Genomic DNA, 20,016 nt, shown 5'->3' with positions numbered 1-20,016 from the left:
GTAAGCAGTGATAGGGAGTCAGAGACCCGAGTAGGACTCCCAACCCTGCCAAGGTAATTAGCAGCTCTGGCTTTTCTGGACTTGAGTTTCCTGATCTACTATAATGGGGTCGAGGGTTGGGGAGAGGAGGCATGCGCTCTACAGACTTTCCTGACCAAGTTCCTGTGGTACACTCTGCCTGTATTTGGGATCATCTGGGTCTATTTGGTACGTTCTGCCATTGTGCTCAGGGATGGGACTGGGCGAATACAGGCATAGATTACTGGCTGTACTTACTGATGGGTCAGATCATCCTTCTGGCAAGAAGGGTCTGGTGCAGCCAAGAGGCGGAGCCAGAAAGGAAAACCGTCTCTGCCAAAAGCTGCTACAGATGGAGGAGCCAGTCTGTCTGGACAGCCCATGACTTTGAGAGGAGCCATTTGGCAAAGTTGTTGGCAGGAACTGCCTTGCAGCATGAAAGCTGGAGACAGTCCTGGGCTGGAGTGAATCAGGGATGCAGCAAAGGTGGCTGGTGGAACAAATAACCATCTGGTGAGCAGGGTACTGCTCATCTTGCTGCACTGGCAGGGGAGAACAAGTGCCAATCGGCGAGGCTAAGCTCTTAATGACATGATCTGACAGGCACAGTCGTCTCTCCCCTGAGATTGTGTACTTCGTGGAGCGGGTGTAATCTACAAGGGAACCTTGTTTTTTCAGAAATCAGGAAGGCTCCAGTTTTTCCCACTGTCACAAAATATGAAAGAATATTCATCAATTCAGAACAAAAATTCTTTATTGCCCAGTGCTATGCAAGGGAGTAAGGGGAAGCATAAGTTGAGTTCTTAAAAATCTTTCCATCTATTTGGAAAGATATCTATCTTCCATCTATCTTTCTATCTCTGTACCTCTCAAAATGTAATCAACCACATAAACTAGGTTGTGTGAGACTGTGGGATTTACCTGCCTTTTACCTGCTACCACACGGTAGCAGAGGTGGGGGAATCGGAGCCTGCCAGGCTCTAGAACTGCCTCTGGCAATCCTAACTCTGCAACCTTGGGCAGGTTACTCTGTCTTACTAAGTGTTTTCTTACCTACAAAAATATGGCATGGAGTAAGGTAATATGTTATTGCTTGTATATGAGACTATTGTAATATAAGTACAGAAGAATCCTTCTCCATGCATTGGAACCAATAGTTGACAGTGAACCCAAAAAGTAAAGTCAAAGAATCATAAAAAAATGATACACCTCTTCACTCATTTTAATGATAGTCCTGATAAATATGGGTCTTTGAATTTGGGTCTACTGACTGGACTAACATTCTAATATTTTTTTGTATGAAATACCAAAGACCATGCCTAATTTTGGTTTCCTTGAGGTTGAGCAACCACTTGGACACCTCAAAAGCAATCAGCCTAAAAATGTTCTTTTAGATTTTATGACTGCGCCCCATTTTTAGCTTTTCTACATTTAATACAACCAGTCTTTGTCAAGTCTTTTGAAAATGTTCAACTTATTTTTCACGTGGAACAGTTATTCTCTTTCTTTTCATGTCATCCTTTTCATCACCTTCCATGATATTTCATTAAATAACAAGTAACACCATAACCAAGAGATTTGGGAACAAACACATCTGATTCACTGAACATGCAAGTCAGCTAACAGAAGCACAGCACACCTGTGTGCTGGAGGCTGGCCTACCAAATTAGCTGCAAGTGTAAAGCACACTGCAGGCCCATTTTACAGAGGTACCGGAGGCCATTTATAGAAGGTACTTTTTCCTCCAGTGAGTCAGCTACTTAGAGGTCTGTTGACAGGGTGTCTGCTGTAATCATGGTGAGGAAAAGCGATGTAATGCTGAGTGCTTTGGATGCAGCAGGAATTGATTTAAGTACCATGGATATACTCTATGTGCTATTCTTATATATATGTGTGCACAGTATATTATATATGATATAGATATGAAGTAGATGTGTGTGTCTATATAATTTAATCTGCCCAACAACCCTTCGAAGTATGTACACAGGGACTTCAAAAAAGTCATAGAAAAATGGAATTCAAATATGAATTTATTTGGTGCAAATATCTTTTTAAATCCAGCATAGTTTTCTTATCATGCGCATTTTCCCAGGAATTTGGTAAAGACCCCTTGTACAACTAAAATGGAATTAGGCGAGGCTTTTGGTCTTGAACCCTATTGTTTTTCCATCTCCTAGTAGAGTGCCTGAAAATAACACTCATTACACGCTTATTGAGAGAAGGATGAAATAGATTTTCACTTACCGATGCTGAAAGGGAGGCCTAGAGAATTTGTGTACTCTGCCCAGTATCAATCAGCAGAATAATGACTTGCATGCAGATATGTCTAACGCAAGAACATACGTTCCTAAGAACAAATTCAGATATGTTACAATGTCTTATTTGTACAAAGCTCTTAGACACATACTTTGGATTTCATCTTGCTCTGAGAATAATGTAATGGGATGAAAACTGGCATTATCGCCAATTTGTGCAAGTAAGCCAATATTCTAGAACAAGAGTGGGTAAACTTTTCCTGTAAAGGGTCAGGTACTAAATGTTTTAGCCTTTGCTGATGCTCTGATCTGTCCCAGTCACTCAGATCTTCTGTTGTATTAGGTCATCTGGAAAGTCATGACATGTTTTTCTGTTTTCCTATGCAAAAATGTGTCAGGACTTTCCCAGCGACCCAATAGTTTCTGGGCATGGTTGTGTTCTAATGAAACTTTACTGACAAAATCAAGTGTTAGCCAATGTACCATAGTTTGCTGACCCCCATTCTAAAAAAAAAATGCTAAGAACCCAATAGGAAGGTTAGAAAATGTTGATCTTCCAAGTAAGGGCTAGAGTATGCTTAACTGACCAGGAATGATTTAGTGGGGAAAGTAAGCCCCTTGGTGGGATGCTGAAATGGGAGAGGGGTGGCAACAACTTTCCTTATTGGAGAATGGAATCCTGTGTGATGTTAGGAGGCAAAAACAACCAAGGGAAACAGCATGTTTTGAAAACCAATGAGCTAGAGACTAGATGTAACAGAATGTCTGATAGCTCATTTGAATCCCTGCAGCATATAGGGATTCTAAGTAGTATCCTTTCAATAGTTTATTCAGTGGTTATTTTATTTTATTTTTTTAGAGAGATTTTAGCCATAGGGCACGTGTGTTCACCAGAGAGAAAGAAAGCAAGAAATCACCCATGCCGCAATCCCTTTTATACCAGCCTCCTCTCAGGATTTTGGGCATTCATGTGCATGCGCCCAGAGTGAGTTTTTGTTTGTTTGTTTTGTTTTGTTTTTTAAGCCACCCAGTCTGGGATTCAAACCACAGCTGACTATGTGGGAGTCCAACGACATAACCATTACACTATCTGCTGGTCCCTCAGTGGTCATTTTTTTAAAAAGTATTTAAGTGAGACCAGGCATGATATTAAAAAACAAACAAACAAAAAAACCTAGGCACACAATTTTTTATTTTATTTTTTTAGAGAGGGTTTTTATTGCTATAGGGCAGGTGCAGTCACCAGAGATGCAGAGAGAGGGAAAAAGTGAGAAATCTTTCCACAAGGGGGACGGCCACACCACAATCCCTTCTCCACTATTCTCCTCCTGGGACTTTGGGCATGCATGCACACATCCCTGGCATGAGTTTCAAGCCACTGGTCCAGTACACAAACCATTGTCAGCCATGTGGGAGTCCAGTGCCTTAACCACTACACCACCTGCCAGCGCTGGTATACAAGTTTTAAAACTCAGAGGTAAATCTTACTCTCATAGAACTAGCATTCTATTGGGAAGATATACATTCAATAAACACAAACATAAATTTGACTAAAATCCAGTTAAATACTGTATAGGAAAAGAAAAGATGCTATGAGAAAACAAAATACATGCTTACTGATGAAAATTCGGACTGTAGAAAAATTCTTACAAAGAAAATAAAAATGTATAAAATTTCCTTCTAACGCCAGACATTATTATTGTGAACATTTTTGAGGTATTGCCTTCCAGGGTATATGGCACGTGTGTGTGTGTGAGAGAGAGAGAGAAAGAGTGAGAGAGAAACAGTGAGAGAAAAATAAATGAATGAATGGAAAACTAGAATTGTACATAAAACGGTATCATATCTAGGGTTTATTTGTTAATTTTAGGCCAAATATAATAGTATGAGCATTTTTCTATAACGTTTTATAGTTTAATCCTATTTTATCAATCAACTAATGTTGGAAGTTTACATTATGTCCAATATTTATGTGATAAATTGTGTGGTAAATAATGGTAAGACTCTAAATCCTATCTTTAGCTATTCTTTAGAATAAATTTTCTAAAGCAGATTGCTGAGTTAAATGGTGTGGACAATTTAGTTACACTAATAAATTGCCTCTAGGCCCAGCCACAGTGGCACGAGTGGTATCACAATGCTGGGACCACATAACAATCGGAGCCCTGGGTTCAGATACTGTGTTTACTTGAACTTGGCACGTGTCACCCCCATTTCTGTGATCCTGGCTGGCTGCCAGGCTGAGGGGAGAATCACAACATGCCAAAACACTGTCCACTGTACCTGGCTCTCTCTCTGTCTCCATTTCTCTCTCTCTCTTATGAAACAATAAATGAAAATACTTTAAATACAAAACTTAAAAAGAAATAAAATAATTTGCTTCCAACATGGCTGAACCAAAGAATACCTTCAGAATGGCTTTGGCCCTTTCTCACCTTTGTTCGGTCTATAGATTTCCTCCACCTCACACTGCCACAGTTTTCTAGGGTGTTTAAGTTCAGAACCTGTGTGGGGTGAGGATGAGAAGAAAGTTTTATAAAGATATAACTGTTGGATTTTAATTTGATCCCATTGCCCTCCCTCCGCAAAGCTCCAGGTACTTTTTCGAGAGGAGGGGCAGGCTCTGCTCTCAGCCTCTGCCATTAAGTCCATGGGTGAGTAGCTTGTTCCTGGGATTCAGTTGCCCACCTACATAAAATAAAATGACTTTCATGGTTCCAGGGCATTATTTGTAGATGAGTATATGGAACCTGGTGACCCAGAAATGTTAATTTTCTTCAAACTGGTGAGTAGGTAGCTTCAAAGAATGATTGACCCAGTATGACAGCCAGTTTGGTGGTTTAATGAGCTAGCCTCTCATGGGGTACAGATTTTGCATTTCTGAAAGCTGTGCTTTTTTTTTTTTTTGTTTAATGCTACATGTGGTAGAATGGTATTTGAACCCAGGCAACTCTGAAAAAATGAGACTCTATCATTGGCTTGAGATTTCCAGATAGTTCTAGCTCTATAAACTGGCACTATTACCTGATGTGAATGAAAAGTACAAACTTATAAATTACCACTGTGGTTGTATGCTTGGCGAAGTGGTTTTTGGGTCATTTTAAAGGACGTATATTGGCTGTCTGCATTTTAGCAATGTTTGCGGATTAGAGTTGGGAGTCTGTTTGAAACGAATGAACCCCAGTTTATTCGACTTAAGTAATTGGGACAGCTCCCCTCTCTAAAGTGTCTGTAGATCTTGAAAAAAGAACACTGAGTGATTTGTGTCAGTTTTTATAAACTTAGAAGTTTCTTTATAAAGTTTTAAAAAAGTATAGAGTATGAGCTAAAGTTTCAGTACAAAAAATGTAAAGGATGAATGGACAGATGCACAGATGGTAGATAAATGAATGAATGGATGAATGAACATTTGAATAGGTAAATATTTGTGGTGGTTAATAGGTGACACAGTTGCTTTCTCAGAGGGCAAATTGTGTCAAAGCATCTTCTAGAAACACCCAAGTGTCAATGGAGATTCGTGGGGTATAATGTTAAAATATATTAAAATCTACCTTTTGATACTTCTCTTTCTGTCTTGGCGGTAAGGAAGGGTGGGATGATGTGAGAGAATGTTGATGAGGGTAGCACAGAGCATTGGGATACACTTCCTGGAGTTCATCTGGGGGACTCACTTCTTGGAACACACTTCTGGTGGCTAGTTTAAAAGACGATATGACAGAAGAGAGAAGAGCTGCCCTAGAACGCTGAGCTAACAGTACAGGTTGGGACCTTTCAGTGCTTCCAGATGACTTCTCCCACAATGGCTAATTTCTAATCCTTTTCCCCATTCATTCCAGGTCTGTAGGATTAGCCTGGGTGAAATTGACTTACTACACTATGGAAGTCAGAAGCTTCTGATCACTAACTTGGCTAGAAAGGGAAAGGCTGGTGCAATTCCATGTGTGAACAAGATGTATTTCTCTGTAGGTTCTCTGACCCCTTGTGAGGTCAGAGGTAATTAATTTACTAAGATCTCACCAGGACCAAGAACTCTGTGTACTATAGTGAAAAATGCAAAAGCAGTTTGATTATCTTAGAGTACTTTTGCTGCCAGTGTGCTTACTCAGTCCCTAAGCTTTCTCAGCACAATTTAAGATGGAAATTTTTCAATCAGAATTTCTTCTTTACATCTTAGAAACTTGGATTTGAGCAAATTTTGCAAACCAAATTTGTCGAGTTGTTTTTTTTTTTTTTTTTTGGTTTGTTTTCTTTCTCTAGTTACTTGACAAGCAGGTTGCCTTAGAGTCATTTATATAAATGGCTTTGATCTAGACACTGGCACATGTCAAAAGGCAAAAAAATATTATTTGACTTTTTTTAAGGTTTTTGCCATTAAGTGTATGTACCTGCCAGAGAGAGAGAGAGAATGAGAGAGACAGTGAGAGGGAAACTGAGAAATCACCACCCCAGGTAGGCAGGTGACCACACTGCAGTCCCCTTTCATCCATTCTCCTCCTGGGACTCTGGGCACTTATGCTCACAAGCCCAGCAAGATTTTTCAAACCACCAGGTCCAGGACTTGAACCACAGTCAGCCATGTAGGAGTCTAGCACCTGGCTGTATCACACCACATACTAGCCCCTTGTCTGATCCTTTAAGAAAATTCATCTGGAGCCAGCAGGTGGCATGGTGGTTGTGGTGCTGGACTCCCTCATGGCTGACCATGGTTTAAGTCCCAGACCTGGTAGCTTGAAACTCACATGAGCATATGCGCGTGCATGCCCAAAATCCTGAGAGGAGAATGGAGGAGAAGGAATTGTGGCATGGCCATTGCCCCTGGGAGGGGTGGTTTTTCCATTTCTCTCTCTCGGTCTCTGGCAAGTGCATATGCCCTATAGCAAGAATCTCTCTCTTAAAAAAAAAAAAAATCATCTGTTGACAATTTTCCCTTGTGCTTTTAAACCCTAACATCCCCTGTCTCTCCTCTAGTCTTCTGAGTCCCCTCCTAACAATCCTGAAACTATTGAGGCTAGCCTAGTCTGGGTCTTCACTGCCATGACCTTCACCCTTCCCTGCCTCTCTGTGTGCTGATTCTTCTTCCTGGGTACCCACAGAGCCTTTCTCCAGTTCACCGTTTCTCATGATGTTTTCTCTGAGTTCCTCAAGTTACTTAATCACCACATCCGTCCTATGAGGTATATGTATTATCCCCCTTGCACAAATGTGGACCCTGCGGTCTAGCCAGAATGAGACAGATTCTGGATATTGTCTTCCCGACAAGACAGATACCCCTGGAAGGGTAACCACGTTTTCACTTTTTAGTTTACCATAAAGAAGAAAGTAAAGAAGAGGGTACACACAGATGCTTAGTAAGTGGATTTTGAAGTTTATTTTAGTTTGAGAGCAGATCAATAATACCTCTGTAGTTAGGACAGTGGCCAGATACCTATTCTTTACTTGGGAGTTCAAATTTGTAGGTTCCTCTGAACATGTTGAAGTCTGGTTCCTCTACACCCACCAGAGCTTGAAGATATTTCAAAAGATGTGCTATTTGATTTTTGCGAACATTCAGAAACTGTAGGAACCAAGTAATAGTGAAATCTGGAGCCAGCAGGGGGTGCGGTGGTTAAGGTGCTAAATTCCCACATGGCAGACCTCGGTTTGAGTCCCAGATCTGGCAGCTTGATTTCTCACTACTCCTCCTCTGCTCCCTTCTCTCTCTGGTGACAGCACATGCTGTATAGCAAATTAAATAATAATAATAATATATAAAATTAAATAAATGATAAAAAAAGACCATAATCTATTACTTATTTTTCAACTATTCTTTTATGTATTTGTTCTTGTTCTAAACATTCAACTTATGAGTATTTATTGAACAACCAAAACATCATTCATATCATATGAGTTGGTACATGATATCAATAAGAAAAACATATAAGGGGTTATTAACATTGGTTATGAAGAGGAGGAAAAAAGTAAACCATAAGGATGTGTTTTGAAGAAAATTAAAGGTAGCCATATCCATAATATAAAATGGTATATCGATAGTATAGTTCCCCTTAGATAAACTGGGCATGTACATTAAAGAATTCCATGAAAAGGGGGCCAGCAGTTAGTGTAATGGCTATGTCGCTGGACTCCCATGTAGTCGACTGCGGTTCGAGTCCTGGACCCGGTGGCTTAAACTCACGCCAGGCATGTATGCATGTGTGCCCAAGATCCCGAGAGGAGAACGGAGGAAAAGGGATTGTGGCGTGGCCATTTCCCCCGGGGGGGTGATTTCTCGCTTTCTATCTCTGTCTCTGTCTTTCTGACGAGCGCACGCACCTGATAGCAAAAACTTCTCCAAAAAAAGGGGAAAAAAAGAATTCCATGAAAAGAACGGCTACCAAATATTAATGATGGTTGTCTCAGGTCGAATGACATTTTAAGTAACTTCTGCTCTTTCTAAAACATATGACAGTTTTAAGTAAGTAAATACATTATTTACAGAATAAAAACAATATAGCTGTCATGGTGAAAAACAATTTATGGAGTGCCAATTGGGGATTTCAAAAAGTTTGGGGAGAAAATGGAATTCAAGTATAAGTTTATTATGGAGCAAAAAAAATGTCAGTCCATGTGTAGTTTCTTCATCATATGCATTCTCTTTTTTTAAGAGTGATTTTTGCTATAGAGTGCATACGCTCACTGGAAAGACAGAGTGACAGAGAGACAGAAAGCGAGAAATCACTCCCCGGGTGGATGGCTGTGCCACAATCTTTTCTCCTCGGTTCTCTCAGGATCTTAGATACAAGCACACATGTGCCTGGAGTGAGTTTAAGCTGCCAGGTCTGGGATTCGAACTGCAGTCAACTATATAGGAGTCCAGCAACATAACTATTAGGTCATCTGCTGGTCCCCATCATATGCATTCTCAATGAACTTTTTAGAGACCCCTCACATGTACAAAGACCCAGTTTCTGTATATCAATGTATCGTTCACTCAAGTTCTTCTTTTTACTTTGAAGACACATTAATAACTCTTCAAATGAAAATCAGGCTGAACCCTGGAAATGTACTGTGGACACCAGTGACTGTCAAATTCTACAAGAATTCCTTTCAAGGTCTTTTACCTGAAGAATTGGGTGAAAGGGCCTGGCAATGAGTGTGGCCCTTAGGTTCAGAGTCCCACTGTCCTTGTACCTTGACTGAAACAAGAGATATAAGATGATATCTCTGACCTCAGCCAATCTTTTCCATAAGGAGACTGGCCAAGGGACTGGATGAGTCAGTGCAAATCAATTGCAATGATGGAAAACCCATCTTAGAAAAAAATGTCAGCAGGTCAGAGCTAGCCCCTCTGCACATGAAAGATCTCACAGTCTGTGTTTATTGACACAGAAGGTGGTTTTAATTAGCCTGAAGGAATTTCTGGCATGTTTTGCCAAAGCCAGTCTTAAAATGTTTAATCAATGGATTAGTGACAACCAGAGTGACTAGAGAGGTTGCACATGGGGGCAGCTGGTCAAGTGTAGAGCATTGCAACATGGCTGTTAATGACAGAGTATGGATACGTTTTAGCAGAGAAACATAGATGAGAAAATACCACCACCTACTAAGGAGATGATCTTGGGTTTAGAAAGTATGGAGTATTCTATGTCTGAGAAACCTTGCTTCTTTTCCTTGGCTTTATGATCTATACAGCCTCCATGGCCTTTGTTTTATATTAAAAGTTTACTGAAAAGTAGACTTAGTAGGATGATCTGAAGCCAGAGTTTGAGTGATTAATCAAATAATTGGTTTGTTAGCACCACAACTAGTGACTGGAAAGAATGAATATGCTTTTCCAAATAAAGATTCAAAGAAAATGTATACATAGACTAGCACAATCTTCACTTTAGTTTTACCTGTTTGTGTTGACCTACAGGGTTTTTAAATTTTGTATTATTATTATTTTTTAATACACTGTATTGCTGTACATCATTGGGCTTACAAAGAGAATTTACCCAACATGAAATACACCTCAGACCAGTCCAGTTGAGAATACTATACACATTATCATCAGCAGATGATAAACCACTACTGTGTCCTACACATGTCTTGCCTCTCTATTTTTCCTCCCTAAATTCCTTCCCTATACTCATCCCCTCTCCACCCCTTCCACACTGTCTCCAGTGGTCATAACTATTTTCAATGCTTTTTTGTGCTCCAATCTTTCAGTCTCTACCATCGAGTGCGGAGAGTTAGTATATATTAAGTGGAGACATAAAATATCCTTTCATAGCCTGACTTATTTCACTCAGCAATAAATCTACCATGCTCAACTGCTTTCTATCAAATGCCAGGGTCTTGTTTTGTATGGCTGAGTAGTAGTCCATAGAGTATATGTGCCACACTTTTTCAATGCATTCATTTGTTCGTGGACATTTGGTTTGGAATGCTGCAATAAACATAGATGTATAACCTCTTTTCCAACTGAGCATTCTCCTATTTTTTTTTTAGAAGTTTTTGCTGTAGGGCACATGCACTTGCCAGAAAGACAGAGACAGAGAGACAGAGAGCAAGAACTCCCCCCCTGGTGGCATGGCCATGCCTCAATCCCTTCTCCTCCATTCTCCTCTCTGGATCTTGGGCACGCACGCACACACGCCTGGCATGAGTTTAAGCCACCGGGTCTGGGACTCCAACCGCAATTGGCTACATGGGAGTTCAGCGACATAGCCATTACACTAACTGCTTGTCCCTTGTTTTCAGTATTTCTAGAAGATATAAGTGGCCATAGGTATTACTTTTACTGAACCAAGTGTGTGCTAATACAAATTGCTGTGCTTCACACCTAGAGTCTCTGATATAATAGGTCTGTGGTGGGGCCTGAGAGTTTACTTCACATAGCCTCCCAGGAAATACTGCTCTTTCTGCTGCTGGGACTGCTACTCCATACTTTCTGTCTTCTCAACCCTGAGGGTTCAGAATTATGCTAAAAATACTTACATGGTAAGAACATAGACTCTGAAGATTCTAGGTTTGTATCCTGGCTCCCCCACTTGCTAGTTCTATGCTCTTAGGCAAACTATTCACATTCTCTAAGCCCAGGTGCCTCGTCTATAAAATGAGGATAACAATGCTTAATTTCACAAGGTTATTGAGGGTATTAAATAAGATAGTGCCTGTAGCTAACAAACTCAGGACAGTCCCAGGAACATAGTATGTACTAACTGCTAAATATTAGACTGTGTTTTAAGTAACTTTAGTACATTATCATAGGTCCTAAAGTATAACATTACTGTTCGAAAGGCAGTTGTTTTGATTATAAAACACAGGAGAAATACATCAACACCCCAGCTGTAATAATCTTTGATCTAGTCACAGTTCTGGCTGACGGTGAAGCGATACCTTTTAAATAATAATAATAATAATAATAACAACAACAATAATCTCTACAGTTGAAATCTTGTGAAAATCTCAGTTAACTGCTGCCCTTTTTTGAGTATGAGATACAATACTTGAAAAACTAAAATCCATTATCTATGCACCATTCATAGATCATTTGTAAAGATATTACGTTTAAGACACTAAAAATTTGAATGATAATAGGTTAATTATAAACCTCTATTTCTATATTAGTGGTTTGTTGAAGCTTCACATTGGGCTTAGTTTTTGTTTAAGTCTTGAATCTTCATTTATTTTTAGTATTTCTTCTTGGGTTGCTTTATTCCTAGCTTCTCATAGAGCACAACTTCATACCTCTGAATGTTTCTCGAAAAAGGCAGCCTTTTCTACCAAGGAGATGACCTGCTCCTGATTCTGATTAGTTCCAATGGCATAAAGGTGCTCTGCACCAGAACCCCTTCTATGGTTTTCACTCATCACTCCTAGCCCTATGACACAGTCTTATCCCAAAAGCTTAGTATCCTGTCCACATGGCCCTTCTTCAGTTATATGAAAATAGCTTTTCTATACATTATAACCACCTCAAAAATTGTTAGATGCCATACAGCAGTTGTTTTCAAACTTATTGTGCATTAGAAACACCTGACTTGTTTGTTAAATACAACATGCTGTGCTCCACCCCTAGTGTCTCTAATATAATAGGTCTGCGATGGGGCCTGAGAGTTTCACGTCCCAAAGCCTCCCAGAAAATCCTGCTGCTGCTGCTGCTGCTTCTCCTTCCTCTCCTCCTCCAGCACAATGCTTTAAGAAACTCTGCTCTGTGTCTCTGGAGTCAGGAGGCAGTCTGCTTCCAGTTGAGGGGGCTGAAGCACAGAGTTTTGTCTGGATTTTCACAGGCTAGGAGCTATCTCATCCAGAGACTTTAGGGAATAAACGAGGGGTGCGTATAATGCACCTACATGTTACCAAAAGTTGAAGCATCGCTTCCTTCTGGAGTCTGGATCTGAACCCCATGTTTGTCATAGGAGCCAAGGGAGAGCCCAAGACAGAGACTAGTGGCACAATAATGAAGCATGAATTATCCAGATGAAAGCACCTATGGAAATAAAGGTATTAATGTTATTTACACCTTTTCTTGATAAAAATAGCACTGTGGAAGTGTTGAATATTTGCAACTGCTTAAAAGTTGGTCCATGGCAACTAAATAAACTCACATGAAAATGGTATCATAGATATAAAACACTGTTTGATTGACAGTTTTAAGATCCCATTTTGACCAAGTATACATGGGAATGATAAATTATGATTGATTATAAAATTACCAGAAAAGTTGGGTTAAATAGGAGTAGAGCCTGCTTTATTGACGCTACAGGGGTATGTCGAATAGAATAGTGAACAGGACAGATACAGTAACTGCCTGAACAAAGGAAAGGGCTTGGGATCATGAGGAAAGAAAGGGAAAATATGGGCATCTTACTTTGTATGTCATGAAGGATGGAGGGTTTCGCTAAATGAGTAATTTTGAATAAGAAAGCAGATCTAGAAATTACTGTGCAGTTAATTGTCACCTGAACTAACTAGCCGGTCGCTCCCTTATTATAACCTCTAATAGTTGCACTTGGTTTAGAGTAGAGAGCATGAAGACCTCTATCAGCCTTTTTTTTTGGGGGGGGGGAGATTTTCCCTAGAGGGCGCGTGCGCTCACCAGACAGACAGAAAGAGACACAGAGACAGAAAGCGAGAAATCACCACCCCAGGGGGGGGATGGTTACTCCGCAATCCCTTCTCCTCCATTCTCCTCTCGGGATCTTGGGCACGCACGCACATGCGCCCGGCGTGAGTTTAAGCCACCAGGTCTGGGACGTGAACCGCGGTTGACTACGTGGGAGTCCAGCGACATAGCCATTACGCTAACTGCTGGTTCCCTCTATCAGCCTTTTTAATTCCCTTCATGAAATCACATGTGCTGAGGCAATTTACAGCTTCTACATTTGGCTGTATTTTTGGGTCCTCGAAAAAAATGCAGAACTGGATTTTGATTTAAGAAAAAAGAAGATTCAGAGGTTATCTTTTGAGGTGAAGTTAGTAACCAAGGTAGATGTGAACTCCAAGATAGATCAAAGAGTAAAGCATTTCTTGGGCATTCACGCACATGCGCCTGGCGTAAGTTTAAGCCAGGTCCTGGTTACACCAGGCATGCACATGCCCCCAAAATCTCAGGAGAAGAATGGAAGAGAAGGAACTGTGGAGTGACTATCCCCCCATGAGGTGTAACTCTTACTTTCCCTCTCACAGTCTATCTCTGTCGAGCACACATACCCTATGGCAAAACCTTAAAAAAAAAAGAAGGGCAGCAATTGGACTTGATGAGGCAGAGTGAAAAGTACCTGACTTGAACCATGGTTGACTACATGGGAGTTCAGCGACATAGCCATTACGCTCACTGCTGGTCCCAGGAGTAAAGCATTTCAAAGAGAAGAGTTCCCTTTAAGAAAAGGTATGAAGAAAGCAAACATTCCAAATAGTTATCATAGGAAAAAAGAAATTTGAAAGATAGTTAAAGAAAAAAGGAGGGAAATAGAGCAGATGTATGTGTGAGTCTGCTGTGTATGTATGCATATATGTACAGATATGTCTGATCTGTGTGTATATGTAGCTATAAATGTCTATGTGTTGGAATGTGTGTGTGTGTGTGTGCATCTGTGTATATGCATTTCTATGTATATATTCTATAATGCGTTTATGTGTGTGTGTGTGTATATTCTGTCAGCCTAAGGATAAACAGTGTCAAGTACTGGTGTCTCAAGGAAACTATGCCACCTTATGTATTTAGATAAACAATTCAGATGATTTTATTTTTTCTTCTATATATTTACATAAGGTGATAAGTGAGTAGAGTTTGTTTTAAAATACTGCCTTGAGTGTTTGTGGTGTGAGATGAAGTTCAGCTGTTTCCTTGCTATAGAAAATTGACGTTTTTCTGTCTGACTTATTTTAATAAAAGGTCCGTAACTGTTGTCATTTCACTGTATCTTTTTTCATTCCTACCAACCAAGTAACATTTTCAGTGATTCTGAAATAATATTGATTGGGGTTGTGTTTTGTTTGATTTTCCCTCGACTAGGTAGTTCTAATGAGATGAAACTGGATACACTTTGGTAGATTTCTCTAAAGCTTCTGATTTAATGGTCCTATTCCTCTAACAAGGAGAGAAAGAAAAAGGATTCAAATACTTTGTTATTTGAGCATATTTTTTTGATCTATGTCATGTAAGATTCAAAATTTCTGGGGGTGGGGACAAAAAAAAAAAACCCTCCCAAGTAAGAGACAGTTCAGAGTCAGAATTTTAAGAGCTTATTGTGAGGAAGTACAGCAAAGACCAATACCTGCTTTTCACTCTGCCTCATCAAGACAAAATGCTGCTGCTGCTGCTGCTGCTGCTGCTGCCTTTTTTTTTTTTTAAGGCTTTGCCATAGGGTATGTGTGCTCGACAGAGATAGAGAGACTGTGAGAGGGAAAGTAAGTAAGAATTACACCTGGGGGGGTGGGGATAGTCACTCCACAGTTCCTTCTCTTCCATTCTTCTCCTGGGATTTTGGGGGCATGTGCATGCCTGGCATAATTTTTAAGCCACAGAGTCTAGAACTCAAACCATGGTCAGCCATGTGGGAATCCAGCACCTTAACCACCATGCTACCTGCTGGCCCCCAGTCCAAATGCTTCTAAAAAATCCTTTCAAAGTATAAAGATATAGTGCCCTTTACAGAATGCTGAGGAGTTGTTTACTATGTAAGTATTGCACAAAGCTTAGTAAATAAGTGCAATATAAAATGAACTTGTGTGTTGAATGTAAGAATCATGTCAAGGTGTCATTTTCACTAGTTTAGCTACTTTCTTCAGAAACAGAAGCCATTCGAATTTAGTTAAGATTGCCTTGGCTTTTCAACATGAGATTACGATGACTTAATAACAGTACGAGGACCAAGCCATGCGTGGATATCTCTGACTTCCCATAATGTGTTCCAATAAGTAATAGTGCTTTAATATATGGCAGCAGATGAGTATGAAGACAGTCTGGTATCCATCCTTTCCCTTAGTCAGTGTTTGTTGTGTACTTGCTTTGTGTCTGGTGCTGGATTTTGCACTGAGGATGTGAAGGTGTAGTACATAGATTAAGTCACTTCTGTTAAGGACCTCGTGGCCTTGTGAAGGCCCAAACAGCTTAACAGGTAATTATAAAGCAGGATGAGAAGTTCTGTGATGGGAGAAGTCCAGGAGACTGTGAAATGATGTAGGAGGACTTAGAAAAGGGCTTATGAAGTAGGAGATGGCTAAGCTGAGACCTAAAGGTTGAGGTAGGGGGACTCAGGCACAGGAAAGAGGAATGGAAAGTGTTCCAAGCAGGGAGAATTGTGCAGCCTGATAATAGAACAATCCTCTGTAAGTTATTTAGCAGTTGGGTGACTTCAGAAAAAAGTCTGTCTTAGGCATTTCCTTTCCTTATCTTTCTGGGGGAGATGGCGATGATGGTGGTGACAGTCATGGTAGCAGAGATGGTGGGTGTTCCTCGAGTGAGGCTGCAGCTTCTGCTAAGGCTGCTGGTGCTGGGTGCTGCTAGTGGCAGAAAAAGCAAAAGCAGTTGATAGTTCCTGAGCACTTATTACGTGCCTTGACGTGTATACTAAGCACTTGACATGCATTAATTACCTATCAGTGTTTTGTAATTACTTTATGAGATAGTACCATTATCATCTGTTTTACAGATGAGAAAACTGAAGCTTAGATAGGTTAAGTAACTCAAGGTTGCTATAACGAAGAGGAAGCGTTTGAAAACAAACAAGTTAACTTGTCGTCTGTATCTTTCACCATTACTATATTGCTCGTAATCTAACTTTTCCATATGGCTGATACAAAGATGAACACTATAATCTGAAAGGGCTTTTTTAAAGTGCATGGAACTTCATACTGTCATTGTGGATGCCAGGCTGAGGCAAGAGTCATGTGCTTAGTATCTAACTCAGAATGAAAAGAAAAAATGGTTGTAGCAACAGATAGGCTGCCGTTACTTGCCTTATTAACAACTCCTCTAATTCTATGGCTTGATCACATTAGTAGTCAAAAATGGAATTCCCCGGGGGATATTTTCTTGAAGCAACAGAACATTAGATGAGATGGACCATGGGTTTGCTCCCAAATGTCAATTGCTGTTAGAAAGTCCTCAAACATTTCTGAAATTGTTATTCTTTGTTAATCAACCCATGCTCCTCTGTGAGTACTCAGCACAAAATGAAATGGAGGCTTGGCAATTATCCAGTTCTTTTTGAGAATCTTGGCTCCTAATACGGATAATCCAAAGCTCCAATTAAACTTTTTAAAATTCTGGATTACCCATTTGACCCGTATGTGTGTGTATTACTCTACTTCTACTTTTTTTTTTTTTTTTGCCGAACACTTTTTTTCCTGTTACTTCTATGTTTCTGATAATCCTCACCGCACTTCCTGCATTTGTTTGGACTCTAATTGGTCATTGTATTGTGAAGTGAAGACTGTACTAGTGTCACCTAGGCAGGCCGGAGTTTCTGGCCAGCACGTGAGACATCATTGGGGATTATTGAGAATGTTTGGAGAGAGGTGGTCACATAAACTTTTGGCAGGAAGAGCCTGTTCCCATTACAAGGCAAAAGATTGGCTCTATAATAGTCTGAAGAACAATGAACCAAAATAATGAATTCTTCTGCATCAATTCCAGAGGCTAATTATTAGTTTGTTTTAGTCTCACTTGAGGCCTGATAAGGAGGCTTTCCCTTTGGAAGCTTGACTGAGTTAGTGTGTAAGGCAAGACTGTAATTCAGATATACTAGTGAAATGCAAACAGTTTCGTTATTAATGGTCACTAATGGCCTGTAATCAAGCTCTGATTTGTTAGATTTAAACAAAGACATAATTAGTTTATTTGTTCAGGAGTGTAAACCGAAGAATTTATCAGTCTGCTGAGTGTTCTCTGTTGGAGATGGAGACTGAAGCATTGGTCTTGAGATGTGGCATGTGGGGGCCGCCATTGTCAGTCCTTGAAATTCTTCCAGCATCCTGACCCTCATCAGCCTGTAACCTGAAACAAAAGGGCATGAAGAGGATACTGCTCTTGGTCTTTTCTCTCTGGTTTTTCCCCTGATAAACAAGCTACTTCAATTTTATTTTTTCTCTTTCAGCTCCATTTTGGTCTCATGCTTCAACTGGTTAATTTTCTCAAAGCATTGCCATTCATTGAACAAACATTTAACATGTAATCACTGAGGGCACATATGTTTGAAACATTATCTGAGGCCTCAAGTTTATACTGGTTATTCAAAGAGTCCTGACTCTGTCTTTGCAAAATTTAGTTACTCCATGGGAGACTCTCTGAGTTTTTGTACCATTAACTACCCCTCGTGTTACTTATCACTAAAATAAAATGCTAGATCTCTTGGCATGAAATAGATGTTCTGTTGAGATATTCATCTGAGAGAATAAGACACTCTGACTTTTTGGGGGTGTATCAAAATTGGCAATAGGTCTAAGAAGGGCTATGATGATTCTTTAAAAAGGTATACCTTGTGTTTTACCCAGTCATTTACTGGAGAAAGTGAATATACTGAAATTCCTATGGGAAACCATGACCCTAAAATATAAAATTCTTTAATATTTCATCAAGTAGAAAGAAAACACTGTGGTCTACTTGGCACTATGTAGCAATATGGGACAGGTTGCCCAGTGAGGCTTAGGATCACTTAAGATCATGCTGAAGCAATGTGAATGAGCAGCCTCACACAGAATGGGATTTCTCCCCTTGTTTGTACTGTAAGAGTGTGCAGTGGTTTTATTTATGTGTTAATGTGTCGGTTATCTGCTTGAAAGTAAGTGCCTGCTCAGTGTAGATCTTGGTCTCTGACACAGTGCCTGCAGTATAATAAATATGCTCAGTAAGTGTTCCTTGAATGTTGAATGAGATCCTGGCTCAGTGACTAGAGCTTAAAAACTTAATAGTAGCATTTGGGATATGGCAAAATAAATAAAGTTACTTCATAACAGTGATCTTAAGGGATAGGACTGGTAGATGGCCCACATCACAGCTGACCTCTTCTGGATGAGATTGTTTTTCTATGTACCCTAGAGTTCCATGTGACATTTATTTCAGTGTGTTATTGACCCATATAATAAAAAGGATCTTCTTTTTATTTGGAAACTACCAAAGCCTAGGAGAGTGATTTTTTTTTTTTTAGAGGTTTTTTTGCTATAGGGCGCTTGTGCTCGCCAGACAAACAGAGAGACAAGAAACACAAAGTGAGAAATCACCCCCCAGGGGGGTGGCCACGCCACAGTCCCTTCTCCTCCATTCTCCTCTTGGTATCTTGGGCATGCACACACACGCGCCCGGCGTGAGTTTTAAGCCACCGGGTCCGGGACGTGAACCACGGTCGACTACGTGGGAGTCTAGCAGCATAGCCATTACGCTAACTGCTGGTCCCAAGAGTGATATTTTTGATCCTCATCCCTAGGATGAACAGTTAAATTCCTTGTATGAAATAATATATTTATAATCCAAAGGGAAACCTTAATGCCTAGGAAAGTCTTGGCAATAGGTACAGATGGATTATGGGGTGGTCATTTTTTTATTCATTTGGTAAATATTGATTAGGAACTTGTGTGCCAGGCGTGGGATTAGGTGGCAGGAATATGGAGTGGCAAGGAAATTCTAGGAAAAGACACTAAGTTAATCGAAGAATTACAAAATGTATAATTGCAGCTGTGGCAGATACTTTCAAAGAAGAGTCTGTGGTGTTATGAGAGTATATAGTAAGAGAATTGTTGAGCTCAAACAGGGAAGGCTTCCCTGGTGAAGGAATAAAGATCCTGAGGACACAACAGGAGTGAGCTGTGTATTGAGGAGCACATGAGATGATGATGCAGGCAAAGAACCATAAGTAGAAGGGCCTGTGGTAGTAGAGAGAGTGTTCAGAGAAGTGAAAGGTAGCTAGTATGGCTTGGGTTTTCACAGAGTAGGTGTTAGACAGAAACCACATCTTGCAAAGTCTTGAAGGGATATAGAGTCTTTTCACCTCTTTTTTTTTTTTAAAGTAAAGAAAAAGTTAAAATGTGAGGAAGATAGGTGATCAAATTTCTTTTTCTAAAAGATTATTCTGGTTGCAGTGCAAAGAATAGATTACACAGAGATCCAAATAGATTTAAGGAGGGAAATGATCCGTTCATGTGAAACGGGTGTAGAATGGACATGATCCATACCCCCGTGAGGCAGTCCCCATATGAAACATCCACCCTTGTAAGAGATTCAAGATGAGCTTCTCCAAGGTACAATGCAGACCTCTTCAAGTCTCCTCTATGTCACGCACAC

General features: G+C 40.2%; 1 protein-coding gene across 7 annotated transcripts in view; it reads left to right on the top strand.

Moving 5' to 3' along the window:
• PPP2R2B (protein phosphatase 2 regulatory subunit Bbeta) overlaps positions 1–20,016 on the top strand; it is a 527,631-nt gene that overhangs the window by 225,979 nt on the left and 281,636 nt on the right. For 3 of the 7 annotated variants that reach the window (XM_006148044.1, XM_006148045.1, XM_006148047.2), the window contains exon 2: positions 12,653–12,737. The exons of the other annotated variants lie outside the window; for them this stretch is intronic. In XM_006148044.1, coding sequence (XP_006148106.1) covers positions 12,701–12,737 — 37 coding nt within the window. In that variant the 5' untranslated portion in view covers positions 12,653–12,700. The remainder of the gene's footprint in view (positions 1–12,652; positions 12,738–20,016) is intronic. 7 annotated transcript variants of the gene reach the window in all.

Source organism: Tupaia chinensis, unplaced genomic scaffold, assembly GCF_000334495.1.
Source record: "Tupaia chinensis unplaced genomic scaffold, TupChi_1.0 Scaffold000228_1, whole genome shotgun sequence".
Taxonomy (NCBI): domain Eukaryota; kingdom Metazoa; phylum Chordata; class Mammalia; order Scandentia; family Tupaiidae; genus Tupaia; species Tupaia belangeri.
The sequence above is the reverse complement of the archived record's forward strand: the minus strand, read 5'-3'. Positions and strand labels throughout refer to the sequence as shown.